We start from the raw sequence: 14,453 nt of genomic DNA on the forward strand, positions 1-14,453 counted from the left end.
TCACAATTAACAACTTATCATATGCGCATTAAGTAGCTTTTATCTTGATTTTTAGTATCAGTCTTTCTTTAAGGAGTAAACATTTTGATTGTTTTAAAACTATACACCATATTACAATTGTCCCAAATTTACAAGAGGAGATTCAGTTAGAGCCAAACTCAGAGTTCCAACGTTCAAGTTCTTCCCATTTGCTTTTACTCAAGCTTGGTCTGATCACTCCCATTGATTTCCGAAAATCATCATATCTTAGCGGTCTCACCTGTATAAACATTACACATCCATTCATCAAACACACATTGATTTGTGAGAGAAGCTTTAAAAGAGGTTTGGATTATGGTTTTGATACTTTGTTTGCTTGGATGGTGAGAATATCTGCACCGAGTTCTCGGATTGGCATCATTGCAGCTTCTTCACACAATGCTTGTAGATCACTTCCTGAGTATCCTGTTACATAAGGAACCTTATATGCTTATTACATTACTAGACTCGCACAATCTTTAAAACTTTCTTCTACAAAACTTGCCTTCGGTTTCTCTGACGATTTTATCAATGTCGCCACCGGATAAAGAGTGAGGCTGGCACTTCAGTTTAGTTTTGAAAAGTAGTTTTCTCACGTTTGGATCCGGCAGTGGTACATATATTCTCTTCACCTAACATAGTAATAAAAATCAAAAGCATATAATCAGATTCTTTCCTAGGAATTGGTGGACATTAACATTCAAAAGGAGATAATGTTCTTACCAATCTTCTAAGCACTGCATCATCCAACTCCTGTGGCTTGTTAGTAGCTCCTGCACCCACATTATTATTATTTAAACCGATACTCGCAATTCAAGCACATATATATCAAATATTATGTCTAAATAGAGTGAAGAATGGTTTGATGAAGACTTGAATTAGGTGGAAGCATACCAATGACAATCACCAAATCATCAGGATTAGAAGTCACACCATCGAACTGGATAAGGAACTCTGATTTCAACCTTCTGCTTGCTTCATTCTCACTGATCGACCTTGTAGACATTATACTATCTATCTGAAAAACCAGTGCAAACACACACATTCAGATCTCAAAGTGACAACACTTTTATCATGAGATCGATCTATATTCAAACAAAACAAGCACGGTCAAATACAACTAGTACAGTATCATCTAGAACTCTGGTAAGAGTAGGTTCTATGTCTAGTCAACATATAAGACAGGAAAGGAAAAAAATACTTACTTCATCCATAAAAATTACAGACGGTTGTCTGGAGATTGCAACTTGGAACAACGTTTTAACTAGCTTTTCAGCCTCACCCACCTGAATAAGTACAGTACAGTACAGTAAAGTCCATTATCTATATGAACTGAAAAATAAATCTTATGATACAAGAGAGTAATAACAGAACCAGACTAAGCACACACCCATTTTGATGTCAACGAGGATGCTGAGACGTTGAAGAACGTTGCCTGAGACTCAGAAGCCACTGCCTTGGCAAGCATTGTTTTTCCATTCCCAGGCGGACCAAAGAGAAGCAAACCTTTTAAAAAGGAAGAAGAAACTTCAGCAAGCACAGAATAGGAGAAGATCAAGAAGAAACCAACATTGTTTTTACCTCTAGCTGGTCTTCGGAGACCAGTGAATAAATCTCTTCGTTTTGCTGGTAAAATAACCATCTCCATCAAAGCTTGTTTAGCTCCATCAAGTCCAGCTGCAATAGTTCAGGGGCACAAGTGTGATTCCACATATATTTCTTAGAAGAAAGACATAACAACAGCACTCTACTCACCGACATCATCCCACTTCACAGAAGGACTTCTATCCACTATCGTTGTGTTTATCATCTCTACCAACTTATCATCGTATCCACCTCCAGCTTCTTTCGCAGGTTTTGGGTTTGTAGTAGTAGCGTCTTTAGGGCTCCTCGCCACTCCAGTACCACCTCTGGGAAGTGAAGTCCTTGGTAATGAAACTCTTCTATTTGAAGAGGGAACTGAAGCTAAAGAAGGAGATGGTACAGCTCTCTGCATAATCAAGGATTAATTACAAATACAAAAACATCACATTCTCCTTCCAACAAAAAATAGCAAAAAAGAAGCAAAGATCATACCTTATTTTCAGACATTCCAACACCTAATGTAAGAACGCCATTGATGTAAGAAACAAGCAAAAACAACACAAGCATCAATGTGTATTCACTTCTGCTTTCTTCGCAACATAAAATTTTTTAAAAAATTCATTAATCCAATATGCAGAAACTGAGAATCGAACTGCTCACCTGTACGTTTACCCAAAGCTTGCAACCTCCCAGAAACTTGACTTTGCCATTTAGAAATCTTCTCTCTATACAATCTCACCTTCTCCTTCTCACTACCAAACACACAAGTCAACAAAAATTTACAAAAACAAAACTCTAAATCTAAGAGATCACTCAATACCTTGAAGTGATATACGAAGGAGAAGGCGTGGAGGTAGCTTCGTTCATGATCCTCTGAGCGTTTCTGTAATGAAGAAGCGCGTCGTCGTGTAAACCCCACTCTTCCGCCCTAACACCCTTAGAGATCTCCTCTTTCGCTAAATCGAAGTAGCCTTTGAGCTTATACGCTACTCGTTCGTTAGTAACCGTAACTGCTCCATCGACGCCGTTCATGGAATCGGAAGAGGTTGATACGGTGCGATCGTGTTTGGATTGTTCGTAACGATGAGTGTTGTCTTCTTCTTCGGTGAAGATTGAGCTAAAGGAATCGATTATACCTCTGAGGAAACTCATATCTTACAAAAAAAAAAAACATAAAATCTGAGATTCAGACAACACAGCAACGATACGTGAACATAACGACATAGTTGGATTCACTCACCATGTTTTGCTCGGAGATTGAATTCATTGTCCGAGAGGAATCAAAATAATCGAATGAATTGGAAACTAAGAAAAGATTCATACGTGAAGAAGTCTTTAACCTTCTAAATAGGAAAGAGGGTTTGGATTCGTTAAAAAAGGCCGACATTTTCATTTTGGGCCCTACTAACCATCTTGGGCCTGATTGCCTGACAGTTGAGCCAAGCATGAACACAGAGTATTGATAAAAAAATCCTCAAGAAAGATGGAAGTAAACACCAAAATTTTTCATTGAACTCAAAATTAAATAAATCCACTTTTACATATAGAAAGAGATGTTTGGAAAATTCAACTATCACAACGTTAGAATCCGAACTAGTTTTACAGCCAGCTAGTACACAAAACTGAGATCATGGCCCCCATCTTATTGCATGGTCACGGTAGGAATCTGAACGCCTGGTCTAGAGGTCCATCCATTGCGAGATCTGTAAGCTTCAATGGCCTCTAATCGCAGCCTCTCCTTTGAAGCACTCATAGGAGTCTTTCTTGCCTGTCAAAATAAAAACATATAATCAATCATTTGAACCCGCGAACATAAGTTATATTCTTACAGTTAGAAACTCTATATACCTTTGGAACAACGGCCAGCTTTGGTGGAGCTTGAACCACATCACCAAATCTGATCTGTTCATGCTTTGGGAAGTTTTCTCGGAGTGTATCTTCAGTCTTCCCTTTCTTCTTTTGCTTCTTGGCCTCCCAATACCTAACATTAGAGTAGGATCAAATCATCACACTCAACCATAACAAACAAGGATTGGCCTTTACGAGACAAAAAAACCTTATAGAACAAAGGCTGCTTACTTCTTCTTGCGCTCTTTCCTTTTGGACCGACCATCCAACTCCGCAAGTTCCTGTTCGAAACGAAGGTCCTTAATCTCATTCCTCTTTCTCTTTTTCTTCTTCTTTTCATCTCCCTTGTTCAGCACTATATCCTCTCCATCATTCTCCTGATCAGGGGAGGCTGTGTTGCCCTCAGATTTGCTTTCTTCAACCGCCTTTGCTTCAGACTTTGCTTCACTCCCAGGCTTCACCTTCTAAATATAAAAAAAAAATCATATGTTTCACAAAGCTAGCACATTTTAATAAAAATACTACATTTAATCAATAAAAACCATGAAAGGATTGCACTTTTAATAAACTTATAATCAATAGAACAACACCATGATTAAGTTGTTATACACCAAAATATTCATTTAATCCAATGGCAAAAAACCCAAAAAATTGATTTGATTTTAACTAATACCTTGGCAGCATCAACTCCAGCTTTAGCTTTCTTCTCTTTCTTCTCTACAAGTTGTTTAGTAGAATCTGAAAGGCAGAGCATATACAACAAACAAACAGTCAGACACATAGAGAAATCACAAATACAAATTTAAAAAAAAAAACTCTTTTCTTTCTCTCTACTGGAGAAGAAGAAAGAAAAAAGGAGGTACCTTGAGGAGGCGGAGGAGAGGTGTAGTTCATGAGAACACGGAGCTTGGAAGGAAGAGCATCTTGCTTCGAACGATCAGGCGGCGGTGGGAGTCTCGCCGGTCCGCCGTGAGATGCCAAATAGTTCTTCTCTCTCCTCTTCTTACCTTTCCCTCCCATCTCTATTTTCTTCTCTCTCTCCGACGGTTCGAGCGTTTGCCCTACTTAGCTGTCGTCGAAACTTGTAGGAATCGACTAAACTGGGCCTAGGCCCATATCTTTAATCCAATAACATTTCACTAAACCCAAAAAAATCATACTATTACAAGTTTTATTTTCTAATAATTTTACTCTTAAAATTTTGTGCATTATCAAGATGTTCAAATATAACTTTTAAAAGCATCCTCATTGGGAGTAATCTAACCAAAAATTCTAAAAATATTAAAAGATACAAATATTATAAATTAATAGATGAGTATGTTAGAATTCTTGGAAAACTAACCAATAATATCTTGTTTGAAGGGTCATACTAAGTAAAACATTCGCCATGTGTCCCCAGTTATTTTTAAAAAAAATATATACAAATACACTCCTAATTTTTTTTTAGAATCCCAAATTTAAAAAAGAAATTTTTTTTACATAGACACATGTACATGCCTCCTAAATCTCAGGGCCGACCCTACTCGTTTGACATATTTTAAAAAGAAAATTCAACATACTCTTAATTAAATAATATTTATTATATATACATATACTAATATGTAAGTTTAGAACTCCATGGTAGAAAATTCCCATTGGAATTTCTCAAGCTCTTTCTTTGCATTCATTGCTAATTTGGACAAGTTACTATCTTATATTTTTTTTCTAATTGGCCTAAGGATATACTAACTTGGAACAAACTTTAGTATACTTCTTCAACCCTGATGATATTTTTATTTTATGTATTACGGGTTGATGGAAACTTTTAAACAACAAGTTATACATTTAAACCCAAAAGAAAAACAAGAGATAGCAATAGTACAATGGTTACTTATATGCGCGTTTCTTGACAGGAACGGCATGTAACGGGTTGGTCCGATGTAATGTAATACCAAATGTCTCGTCCATGTCCAAATCCTCAGAAGCAACACCATTTGGAAGCTTCCAATCAAAGAAATAAAGAAGTGAAGTAAGCATGAGTGACACAGTCACCACAGCCAAAGGCAGCCCCGGACAGATTCTTCGTCCGCCCCCAAAAGGTGTTAACTCATAGTCTCTACCTTTCACATCAGTCTCTTTACTCAAAAACCTCTCTGGCTCGAACCGGATTGGATTCTCCCACATTGCTGGATCTCGTCCTATAGCCCAAACGTTCACAAGAACTTGAGTGTCTTTAGACACCATGAACCCAAGAACCTCCACGTCAGCTTCAGCTTTACGTGGGACGAGAAATGGAGCAGCACGATGAAATTGGAAAGTTTCTTTCACAACTGCTTGTAAATACGGCAAATGTGAGATGTCAGATTCTTGAATGATGTCGTTTTGGCCTATCACACAATCCATCTCGGCTTGAGCTATGGCTAGTGATTTAGGGTTATTAAGTAACTCTGCCATTGCCCACTCTAGGGTGCTAGAGCTTGTATCCGTGCCTGCTGCAAACATATCCTGATATCACATGTTAGGAATTTAGGATTTATAAAACTGCATATCAAAATGAATGGATAATATTTGCGGGATGGTAAGATTTTTTTAAATGACTATGAAGTTATGGACCTAATTAAATTTTGGTTGTGACTTAGAGTGCCGTATTACATCGAACCCCATTTTTGTAAGGTTTCTATAATTTGAAATTATTTTTTAATTTAACTTATAGCGTGCCATGAATAGCATGACTTCTGAAATTATTACAAGTACTAAACAAGAGCAAATATAGCAATAGTAACGGTCAACTAATGACGCGTTTCTTGACAGGCACAGCATGTAAGGCATTGGTCTTATGCAATGTGAGGCCGAAGCTCTCGTCCATATCCAAGTCCTCAGAAGCGACGCCGTTTGGAAGCTTCCAGTCAAATGAGTAGAGAAGAGAAGCAAGCATGAGAGGCACTGTCTTCACAGCCAAAGGCAATCCAGGACAAATTCGTCGTCCAGCCCCAAACGGTGTAAGCTCATAATCTTTACCTTTCACATCAGTATCTTTCCCCAAAAATCTTTCTGGTTCGAACCGGTTCGGATTCTCCCACGTACTCGGGTCTCGTCCTACAGCCCACACATTCACCAGAACCTGAGTGTCTTTAGGCACAAGAAATCCAAGAATCTCCACATCTGTTTCTGCTTTTCGTGGGAGGAGAAGCGGAGCAGCTGGATGGTATAATGAATATAATGTAGAATTGTGTCCTTTATTCATTCACCAAGAGGTGTTTATATACAACATCTTTAGCATAACCTAGCTAGGAAAAGGAAATACATAGATCGTCTAAATCCCAACAATATAGGAAACTTTATATTTATCCTAATCCCAATACTCCCCCTCAAGTTGGCAATGACGGTGTCCGAATGCCTAACTTGGACAATAAGTAATCAAATGTAGGCGTAGGTAATGCCTTGGTGAGGAGATCCGCAGGTTGATGCTTAGTAGAGATATGTTCTGTCGTGAGAAGCTTGGATTGAACAGCATCACGTACTGTATGACAGTCATTCTCAACGTGTTTTGTCCTTTCATGGAAGACAGGGTTCTTGGCGATGTAAATGGCCGATTGACTGTCACAAAACATACGCATTGGTTGAGGATGAGAGAAACCAAATTGAGCCAACAGGCGTTTAAGCCACTTTAGCTCACACGTAGTATCAGCCATAGACCGGTATTCTGCTTCAGCAGATGAACGCGAGACAGTACGCTGCTTCTTTGTCTTCCAAGAGACAAGAGAATCACCGAGGAGAACCACATAGGCACTCAATGACCGGCGTGTAATAGGACAGGCAGACCAATCAGCATCGCAGTAAGCAGTAAGCTGCAAATCACACGAAGAGGATAGCATAATACCCTGGTCCGGAGTCCCTTTCAAGTAACGTACAACCCTCAAGGCCGCCAGCCAATGATCTTCGCGAGGCCTTTGCATAAACTGAGAAAGGAGATGAACAATATAACTTAGCTCAGGCCGAGTAAACGTCAAATAGATGAGACGACCAACTAGGCGTCTATATTTGCCGGGATCAGTAAGCCACGGGCTTTTAGACAATGGAAGCTTGTGATTAAGCTCCGTAGGGACAGGAGATGGTTTAGCACCGAGGAGACCACATTCTGCAACAATGTCTAAAGCATATTTTCTCTGTGACACAAAAATACCCTCAGGTCCTCTAGCAACTTCGAGACCAAGGAAGTACTTGATTTTTCCCAAATCTTTCATCTTGAAGTGCTTGTTAAGGTAGGTTTTAAACCGCTGAATCGTAGAAATATCGTTGCCTGCAATAATGAAGTCATCGACATAGACGAGTATGTGAAGACATATATTTCCTTGGATAAGTGAGAAAAGAGAATAGTCTTCATAACTCTGAGTAAAACCAAAGGCAAGAAGTGTAGTACTGAGCTTTGAAAACCAACACCTAGGAGATTGTTTCAAACCATAGAGTGATTTGCGAAGCCTGCAGACTTTGGATGGATCAGAAGATCGGAAGCCTGGTGGTAATTCCATGTAGATTTCCTCCTCTAAGTCCCCATGTAAAAATGCATTGTGAACATCCATCTGATGTACCTCCCAACGCTTTGCTGCTGCTAACTTAAGTAGAAAACGAACAGTATTCATCTTTGCGACAGGAGCAAATGTATCTTTGTAGTCTCGACCTTCCTTTTGTCTATTTCCATGCGCCACCAGTCGAGCTTTGGGTCGCTCTATTGTACCATCAGCTCGATATTTGTTGGAATAAAGCCATTGGCAGCTAATGGCCTTCTTCCCCGGGGGTAAAGTAGTGACGTCCCAAGTATGATTGTCTTCTAAGGCAGTGACCTCGGTTTTCATAGCACCTTTGAAGCGTTCATCAAGGATAGCTTCATTAAAGGTTGCAGGAACATAATCCGAGGTGATCTGAGCAAGAAAAGCCTGATGTTTCTCTGAAAAAACAGAGGAAGACAAGTAGTCAGCGATAGGATACAGTGTCTTACCTGAGACCGGTGGAAGAGAACTCTGATCAGAAGAAGATAGAACGTGAGAGGGGTTTGTAGATTCTGTAGTATGAGCAACAAAATTTTTGAGTAGAATGGACGGCTTTTTAGCACGATGACCACGACCAAGTACTTCCAATAGACCTGGAGATTTAGTGTGGTCAGGCTGTTCTGATTCTGACGTTGATGTCGTAGGTAACACAGCCTGAGTCGGAGATGTAGTTGGAGACAAAGGCAGTGGATCAGAAGGTATAGAAGTAGTAGGAGACGTCGATGAAGGTAGAGTCTCAGTAGTAGGAGAAGCGTTTGTAGGATTTTGAGTTGTTGTAGATGGAATGGACGAGTCTGTTGGCACAAGAGAGGGAATAGGTGGCGATGCTGGCGTGCTCCCCCTAGATGTCACCGTCGGGAGTAGCCAATCGTCTATTACGTCCTCTTGCATAACTGGTGGTGTAACATACTCTGTATCAGGAAGCCCTGGAAACTTGTCTTCGAAGAAAAGAACATCGCGGCTTATGAAGAATTCATTTGTTTCTGGATCATAGAGTCTCCATGCTTTCTTGCCAAAGGGGTAACCAACAAACAAACACTTGCGACTCCTAGCCCCAAATTTATCTTTATCTCGCGCACGCCTATGTGCATATGCAAGACATCCAAAAACGCGAAGTTGATCAAAAACTGGAGGTTTACCGTGAAGCACTTCATATGGCGTTTTGCCATCTAAAACTTTTGTAGGAGTACGGTTAATAAGATGAGCAGCTGCTAAAATACTTTCTCCCCAAAACGTGGAAGGAAGGTGTGCTTGGAAGAGGCAAGCACGAGCCACATTAAGTATATGCCTGTGTTTCCGTTCCACACGAGCATTTTGTTGTGGTGTATCAATGCAAGAAGTTTGATGTACAATCCCCTGCTCCTGAAAATATTTCCGAAGGACTGTAAACTCTGTTCCATTATCCGTGCGAATCATTCGAACGGGACGTCCGAATTGCCTTTCCGACATGGCACAAAAGTTCTTAAGTAAAGTAGCAACTTCTGATTTTTCAAGCATCAAATACGTCCATACTGCGCGAGAGAAATCATCAACGATGGTAAGAAAGTATACGGCACCACATGATGCTGGTGTGCGATATGGTCCCCAAACATCACAATGAATAAGTTCAAAAGGTGCAGAAACTTTATTAAGGCTATCGGGAAAAACCCGTCGAGTTTGCTTAGCTTGAAAACAAATATCGCATTGACTAGAATCAGAAAAATCTATAATAAGGGATTTAAAAGCCGGTAATGAAGATAGAATTTTGTATGACGGATGCCCAAGACGACGATGCCACAGAACTGAAGAATCTGAAGACTTTGTAGCCCCATGAACTCGTGCAACTTTGACTCCCGTAAAGTAGTACACCCCCTCACGTTCTTCACCTGCTCCAATCAGAGTCCTCGAAAAACGGTCCTGTAAAACACATAATGTATCAGTAAATATCGCGATACACCCCGTTTGCTTTAATAATTTGGAAACACTGATGAGAGTGCAATGAAAGTCGGGCACGTATAGGACATCATGCAACATGTAATCTTTGCTAAGTCGCAAAGTTCCCTGTTTAGTGGCCGGAGAGTTACGACCATTAGGGCATAGAACTGATGAAGTAGCTATGTCATGTACGTCATGTAGTAGGGCGAGATCGCCGGTCATGTGGTGCGATGCACCTGTGTCAATAATAACGTCAGTGAGTGTAGTTTTACCAGACAAACGTTCGGACGAGAGGTTGCTCTGCTGGTTTTGTAGAAGCGTGATCAAAGAAGCAATCTGATCAGCATTGATAGAAGTTGATGCATGAGTTGCATTTGCTCGACCGCGTCCGCCACGGCCTCTGTTTGAGTTGGAACGTCCTCCACGTCCACCACGAGTACCCGAGGTAGAGTTGTTTTGTCTCTCAAGATACCATTCGGGAAACCCATGTACTAGAAAGCACTCAGAAATATCATGCCCTGGCCTGCCACAATGTGTGCACGTACGAGCTGGATCCCTAGAGCGCGAAGGTGTAGAGTTATTGACCGACAACGACAGATCCTTTGAGGTCTCGTTTTTAGCAGAGAAGCCTAAAGCATCGGTTCGTTGTTCTGTAGATCGAGTTGTGATCATGTTCTGCTCCTCACGAACTACTCTGGAGTAGACTAGGTTAAGATCAGGTAAAGGATCCTCGTCTGTGATCCGTGACCTAATAGACATAAAGCGTGAGTCATCTAGCCCGAAGAGGAACTTGTGAACTCGAGCATCTTCTTTGTCTTTTTCAATATCAGCAGCCGCAGCACATGTACACGTACGTATGGTTTTGAGATTCTGGAGTTCCTCCCATAGTTTCGTGAGCCTGCCGTAGTATTCCAGAACTGATTGTCCATCCTGCTTGCAGTTAGTAATAGCATCCTGGAGTTGATGAACTCTAGTCCCATTCTTGACAGAGAAACGCAGTCTCAAAGATTCCCATAGTTTATGAGCATCCGGTACGTGTGCCACCGTCGAACGAACTTTTGAATCAATCGACGTACGAATCCATCCGACGATCATTGAATTTGCTGCCAGCCACCGTGCTAAATCAGGACTATCCTCCGATGGTTTTGATATTGTTCCATCAATAAAGCCAAGTTTCTGCTTAGCTTGTAAAGAATTCCGAAGCTCTGTCGACCACTCCTGGTAATTTTCATGAGTGAGAAGAACAGATGTGATAAGAACCCCGGGGTTATAGGATGGATGGAGGTGATAAGGAGATAGCTCCGGAGGAACGCCTGTAGTTGCGGAAGTAGGAGTAGTAGTAATAGACATCTAGAACGATGAATTTAGAAGTAGAAGAAGAATTAGATCAAACGTTGATGAGTTTGATTTAGAAGAAATTTTGGTAAGATCTTAGCTCTGATACCATATAATGAATATAATGTAGAATTGTGTCCTTTATTCATTCACCAAGAGGTGTTTATATACAACATCTTTAGCATAACCTAGCTAGGAAAAGGAAATACATAGATCGTCTAAATCCCAACAATATAGGAAACTTTATATTTATCCTAATCCCAATAGATGGAGACGGAAAGTTTCTTTAACTACAGCTTGTAAATATGGAAGTTGTGAGATATCAGACTCTTGGACGACACCATTTTGGCCTATCACACTGTCGATCTCGTCTTGAACTTTTGTCATTGCTTTTGGGTTTTGGAGTAGTTCTGTCATTGCCCATTCCACCGTACTAGAGTTTGTGTCTGTGCCGGCTGAAAATAGGTCCTGACAGGTAGATGCACATACTATACATACTTAAATTCAGATATACTAAAAGTGCAATTGCCTACACAATTATAAGAATAAATGGTGGAATTTGATATATTGTGAGAAAATTCCGATTTTAAGTGAAAATTAGTGGAGACTAATTCCACTATTGGTGGAATTTGATAATTTGTAAAAGAAAATCGATTTTAAATGCAAATTAGTGGAGACCAATTCCACTTAGTCTGCTAAACAGAATGACTGAATTTGCAAAGATTTTTTTAAAAAAATAATTGTTTCTCTACTATTTAGTAGACGAATCAGTTTCTAAACAAAAGTATTCCTCTTTCATCTTTGATTCTTTATTCCACTTATTTGTTCCACTAATTCCTCTATTAATAACCTTTTTTTTTTGCTCCAAGCTATAATATATTTTAGTTATTCTAAATTTTCATTTCATTGAAATTTTTAATAAATTACTTCGGCATACATACTCCATTAGGAAACTCATGTGTTGAATATGAAGCTTGATTAAAAGAAATAGTGGTGATGATTGGTTCGACTGTGGCTTAAAAAATTTAACTGTAGATGTTTAGTTGTAGATAAATTGGTTGTAGTTGTAAAGTTGTTGCTGTAGACTTTTTCTGCAGAGACTTTTGTTGTAATTAAATTTGTTGTAGCTGTAAGTTATAGGCTGTAGATATTTTAAAATAAAATATATGAAATATGTGTTGTATATATAAAATTATTATTTTATGAATTAAAATAATTTATATTAATATTTTTGTTTATAAATTATCAAAAATTTTTGTAATTTAAAAAGTGATATGCAAATAATATTTATATTATTTAAATATCTTAATAATTAAAAAACACTCAAATTCAAAATTAAAATATTTATAAAAGTTTTTATTATGATTATATAATTTATTTGATATTATAGATATCTTTTTTTACATTTTACAGATTCTACAGCCTATAAAAATATGATGTAGCATTTTTGCCTAAAATGCATAATAAAAAGTTTTGCTTTATTTTTTTTGCTGTAGCTTTAAAAATAAAGCTAAAGCATGATTGGTAAAATTAAATAAAAACTTGATGTAGATTTTAATTTTTAAAAGTAAAGCTAAAGCATGATTGGTAAAATTTAGTGATTTAAAAATAAATAAAGCTAAAGTATGGAGATAAAGCCCAACCAATCACCCCCAGTATCTCCAAACTAATTTGGCACCAAGATGATTTATCTTGAGTGTCGATTATGATTATATATCCGAATCTTTTGTAATGTTCATTCATGTGACCATATCATGCAAAATAAGAGAAGACTTACGAGAAGAAGGTGTTCAATCTGATACATGTTTAGCTCAGCTTCATCTCCTTGGTTGAGATCAATAAGCGCATCCAGAAAATCCTTGCTCGAAACATCTTTATCCTCCGTCTGCAATGAGTTTCCCTTGATTCGATCATCGTACAATCTTCTGAAAGCCCTAAACAACCTCTCCGAGCAGTCCTTGAACTTCTTTCTAGTACCTTGCACGTCAAGAAATCTCATAAATGGGAAAAAGTCAGCAAGGTCTGTATTTCCTGCAGATTCCATGACACCAATCACCATGTCCTGGAAGTCACTGGACTTCCTGGAGTCGTAGTTACCGAGGTCGATTGAAAACAAAATATTAGAAATAATATTGAGGGCTGTGACGAAGGATGCACGAGAAATGTCAACAGCTTCTTCTCTATCACTGCATTCACTCACGAAGGTGATTAGTTCTTGCACCTTCTTCATCCGTAGAGCTTGGGTGGCCTCGATACGCTGTGGTGAGAACAGATGAGTAACTGATATTTTCCTCAACAGCCTGAAAAATATAACATAATTATTTTTTTAATCAAATACACAAATCTATTGGTTCGGTTAAGGTAACTATATGTTATGTATACAGCAGTTATATATCCGGGACAGTCATCTAGTATAATGAGGATAATATTTTGGTAATGACCGGGATAGCTCAGTTGGTAGAGCAGATGACAAATAAAAAGACTACCAATAGGAAAAAAAAAACTTAGCAACGGTTACCTCAAACCACTTAGACCGATGTTTCATCAGTGCTAGCTACCGGATTTGAGTTCAAGTCTAGTGGATCGCAAAGATCATCATGGTCAAAGATCTTAAACTTTCTAGTTGATAGAAAAGAAAAACAATGAGTTACCTCCAAAGAGGAGATGATGGATGAAGCCAAGCGACAGAAAAAGAATGATGATCAATGGATCGTACGGCTTCATTCCAGTAGCGGCCAGACAAGATTTGGTCTTGTGTTCGTAGAACCTCTCGCGCAGCGTTTGGTGAAGCTATGACCACTGTATTTAGACATCCAAGCTTAAGACTCATGACTGGTCCATATGTTTCCGAGAGGTGGGCAAATGAGCGGTGTGGGTTCTTTCCCACTAGGTGCATGTTTCCGATGATGGGTAACCGTGGAGGTCCCGGAGGCAGCGCTGCAGCTCCGTGAGAGCTCCTTCGGGATCTTACGGTTGTGAAGATAAGGAAACATGATAAGATAAAACAAAAGAAAAGAAACAGAGCTTGTCCTGAGATGATGTCCATCTGTGTGTTCTCAAGTGATAATAAAACTACACAAATATAACTACTATATATATTATATCTTGGACATCATCTCAAGACGAGTTTTGTATCATGTTATCATGTTTCCTTATCTAAAGTCGACAAAAACAAGGAAACTTTATATTTATTTATTTTGAAAGTTCCAAATCGACCTATACCGTCGA

At 39.0% G+C, this 14,453-nt stretch overlaps 3 protein-coding genes across 7 annotated transcripts; all 3 read right to left on the minus strand.

Annotated features, from left to right (window-relative positions):
* LOC103866215 (spastin) lies at nt 1-2,944 on the minus strand. The gene is made up of 13 exons (XM_009144095.3): nt 2,843-2,944; nt 2,423-2,756; nt 2,263-2,354; nt 2,095-2,117; nt 1,774-2,008; nt 1,600-1,695; nt 1,409-1,524; nt 1,224-1,304; nt 913-1,036; nt 742-791; nt 524-650; nt 347-444; nt 1-259 (listed from the first exon to the last, which is right to left on the minus strand). Exons 2-13 carry the CDS (start codon nt 2,752-2,754, stop codon nt 143-145), a joined length of 1,491 nt encoding a protein of 496 aa, XP_009142343.1. The 5' UTR covers nt 2,755-2,756; nt 2,843-2,944; the 3' UTR covers nt 1-142.
* Nucleotides 2,945-3,086: 142 nt separating this feature from the next.
* LOC103866217 (protein PXR1) lies at nt 3,087-4,934 on the minus strand. Of its 2 annotated transcripts, none has more exons than XM_009144097.3 (5): nt 4,314-4,934; nt 4,124-4,188; nt 3,682-3,911; nt 3,451-3,583; nt 3,087-3,370 (listed from the first exon to the last, which is right to left on the minus strand). In XM_009144097.3, the coding sequence occupies exons 1-5, from the start codon at nt 4,468-4,470 to the stop codon at nt 3,245-3,247; spliced, it is 711 nt and encodes a 236-aa protein (XP_009142345.1). In that variant the 5' UTR covers nt 4,471-4,934; the 3' UTR covers nt 3,087-3,244. The 2 variants fall into 2 exon arrangements, with proteins under 2 accessions (XP_009142345.1, XP_009142344.1); XM_009144096.3 differs by having other exon boundaries at nt 3,682-3,914; nt 4,314-4,840.
* A 245-nt stretch (nt 4,935-5,179) lies between these two features.
* On the minus strand, nt 5,180-14,385 carry LOC103866218 (cytochrome P450 76C4). 4 transcript variants are annotated; one of them, XM_018658571.2, is made up of 3 exons: nt 13,877-14,385; nt 13,003-13,525; nt 5,180-5,934 (listed from the first exon to the last, which is right to left on the minus strand). In XM_018658571.2, the coding sequence occupies exons 1-3, from the start codon at nt 14,269-14,271 to the stop codon at nt 5,317-5,319; spliced, it is 1,536 nt and encodes a 511-aa protein (XP_018514087.1). In that variant the 5' UTR covers nt 14,272-14,385; the 3' UTR covers nt 5,180-5,316. The 4 variants fall into 4 exon arrangements, 3 of the variants coding, with proteins under 3 accessions (XP_018514087.1, XP_033146075.1, XP_018514089.1); XM_033290184.1 differs by lacking the exon at nt 5,180-5,934 and adding an exon at nt 11,342-11,693 and having other exon boundaries at nt 13,877-14,368; XM_018658573.2 differs by lacking the exon at nt 5,180-5,934 and adding an exon at nt 11,472-11,713 and having other exon boundaries at nt 13,877-14,375.
* Nucleotides 14,386-14,453: the final 68 nt, after the last annotated feature.

The sequence above is a fragment of the Brassica rapa genome, chromosome A04 (genome assembly GCF_000309985.2).
Source record: "Brassica rapa cultivar Chiifu-401-42 chromosome A04, CAAS_Brap_v3.01, whole genome shotgun sequence".
NCBI lineage: Eukaryota > Viridiplantae > Streptophyta > Magnoliopsida > Brassicales > Brassicaceae > Brassica > Brassica rapa.

What these genes read in the sequence shown, in the direction of transcription:
- LOC103866218 (XM_018658571.2), bottom strand. Translation starts at nt 14,271, where the DNA reads ATGGACATCATCTCAGGACAAGCTCTGTTTCTTTTCTTTTGTTTTATC. An exon ending in CCATCATCTCCTCTTTGGAG is followed by an intron (nt 13,526 to 13,876) that starts GTAACTCATTGT and finishes TATATTTTTCAG; the next exon opens with GCTGTTGAGGAAAATATCAG. An exon ending in AGATTGAACACCTTCTTCTC is followed by an intron (nt 5,935 to 13,002) that starts GTAAGTCTTCTC and finishes ATGTGATATCAG; the next exon opens with GATATGTTTGCAGCAGGCAC.
- LOC103866217 (XM_009144096.3), bottom strand. Translation starts at nt 4,470, where the DNA reads ATGGGAGGGAAAGGTAAGAAGAGGAGAGAGAAGAACTATTTGGCATCT. An exon ending in CTCTCCTCCGCCTCCTCAAG is followed by an intron (nt 4,189 to 4,313) that starts GTACCTCCTTTT and finishes TCTGCCTTTCAG; the next exon opens with ATTCTACTAAACAACTTGTA. An exon ending in CTGGAGTTGATGCTGCCAAG is followed by an intron (nt 3,915 to 4,123) that starts GTATTAGTTAAA and finishes TTTTATATTTAG; the next exon opens with AAGGTGAAGCCTGGGAGTGA.
- LOC103866215 (XM_009144095.3), bottom strand. Translation starts at nt 2,754, where the DNA reads ATGAGTTTCCTCAGAGGTATAATCGATTCCTTTAGCTCAATCTTCACC. An exon ending in CCTTCGTATATCACTTCAAG is followed by an intron (nt 2,355 to 2,422) that starts GTATTGAGTGAT and finishes TGTGTTTGGTAG; the next exon opens with TGAGAAGGAGAAGGTGAGAT. An exon ending in AGCTTTGGGTAAACGTACAG is followed by an intron (nt 2,118 to 2,262) that starts GTGAGCAGTTCG and finishes TTCTTACATTAG; the next exon opens with GTGTTGGAATGTCTGAAAAT.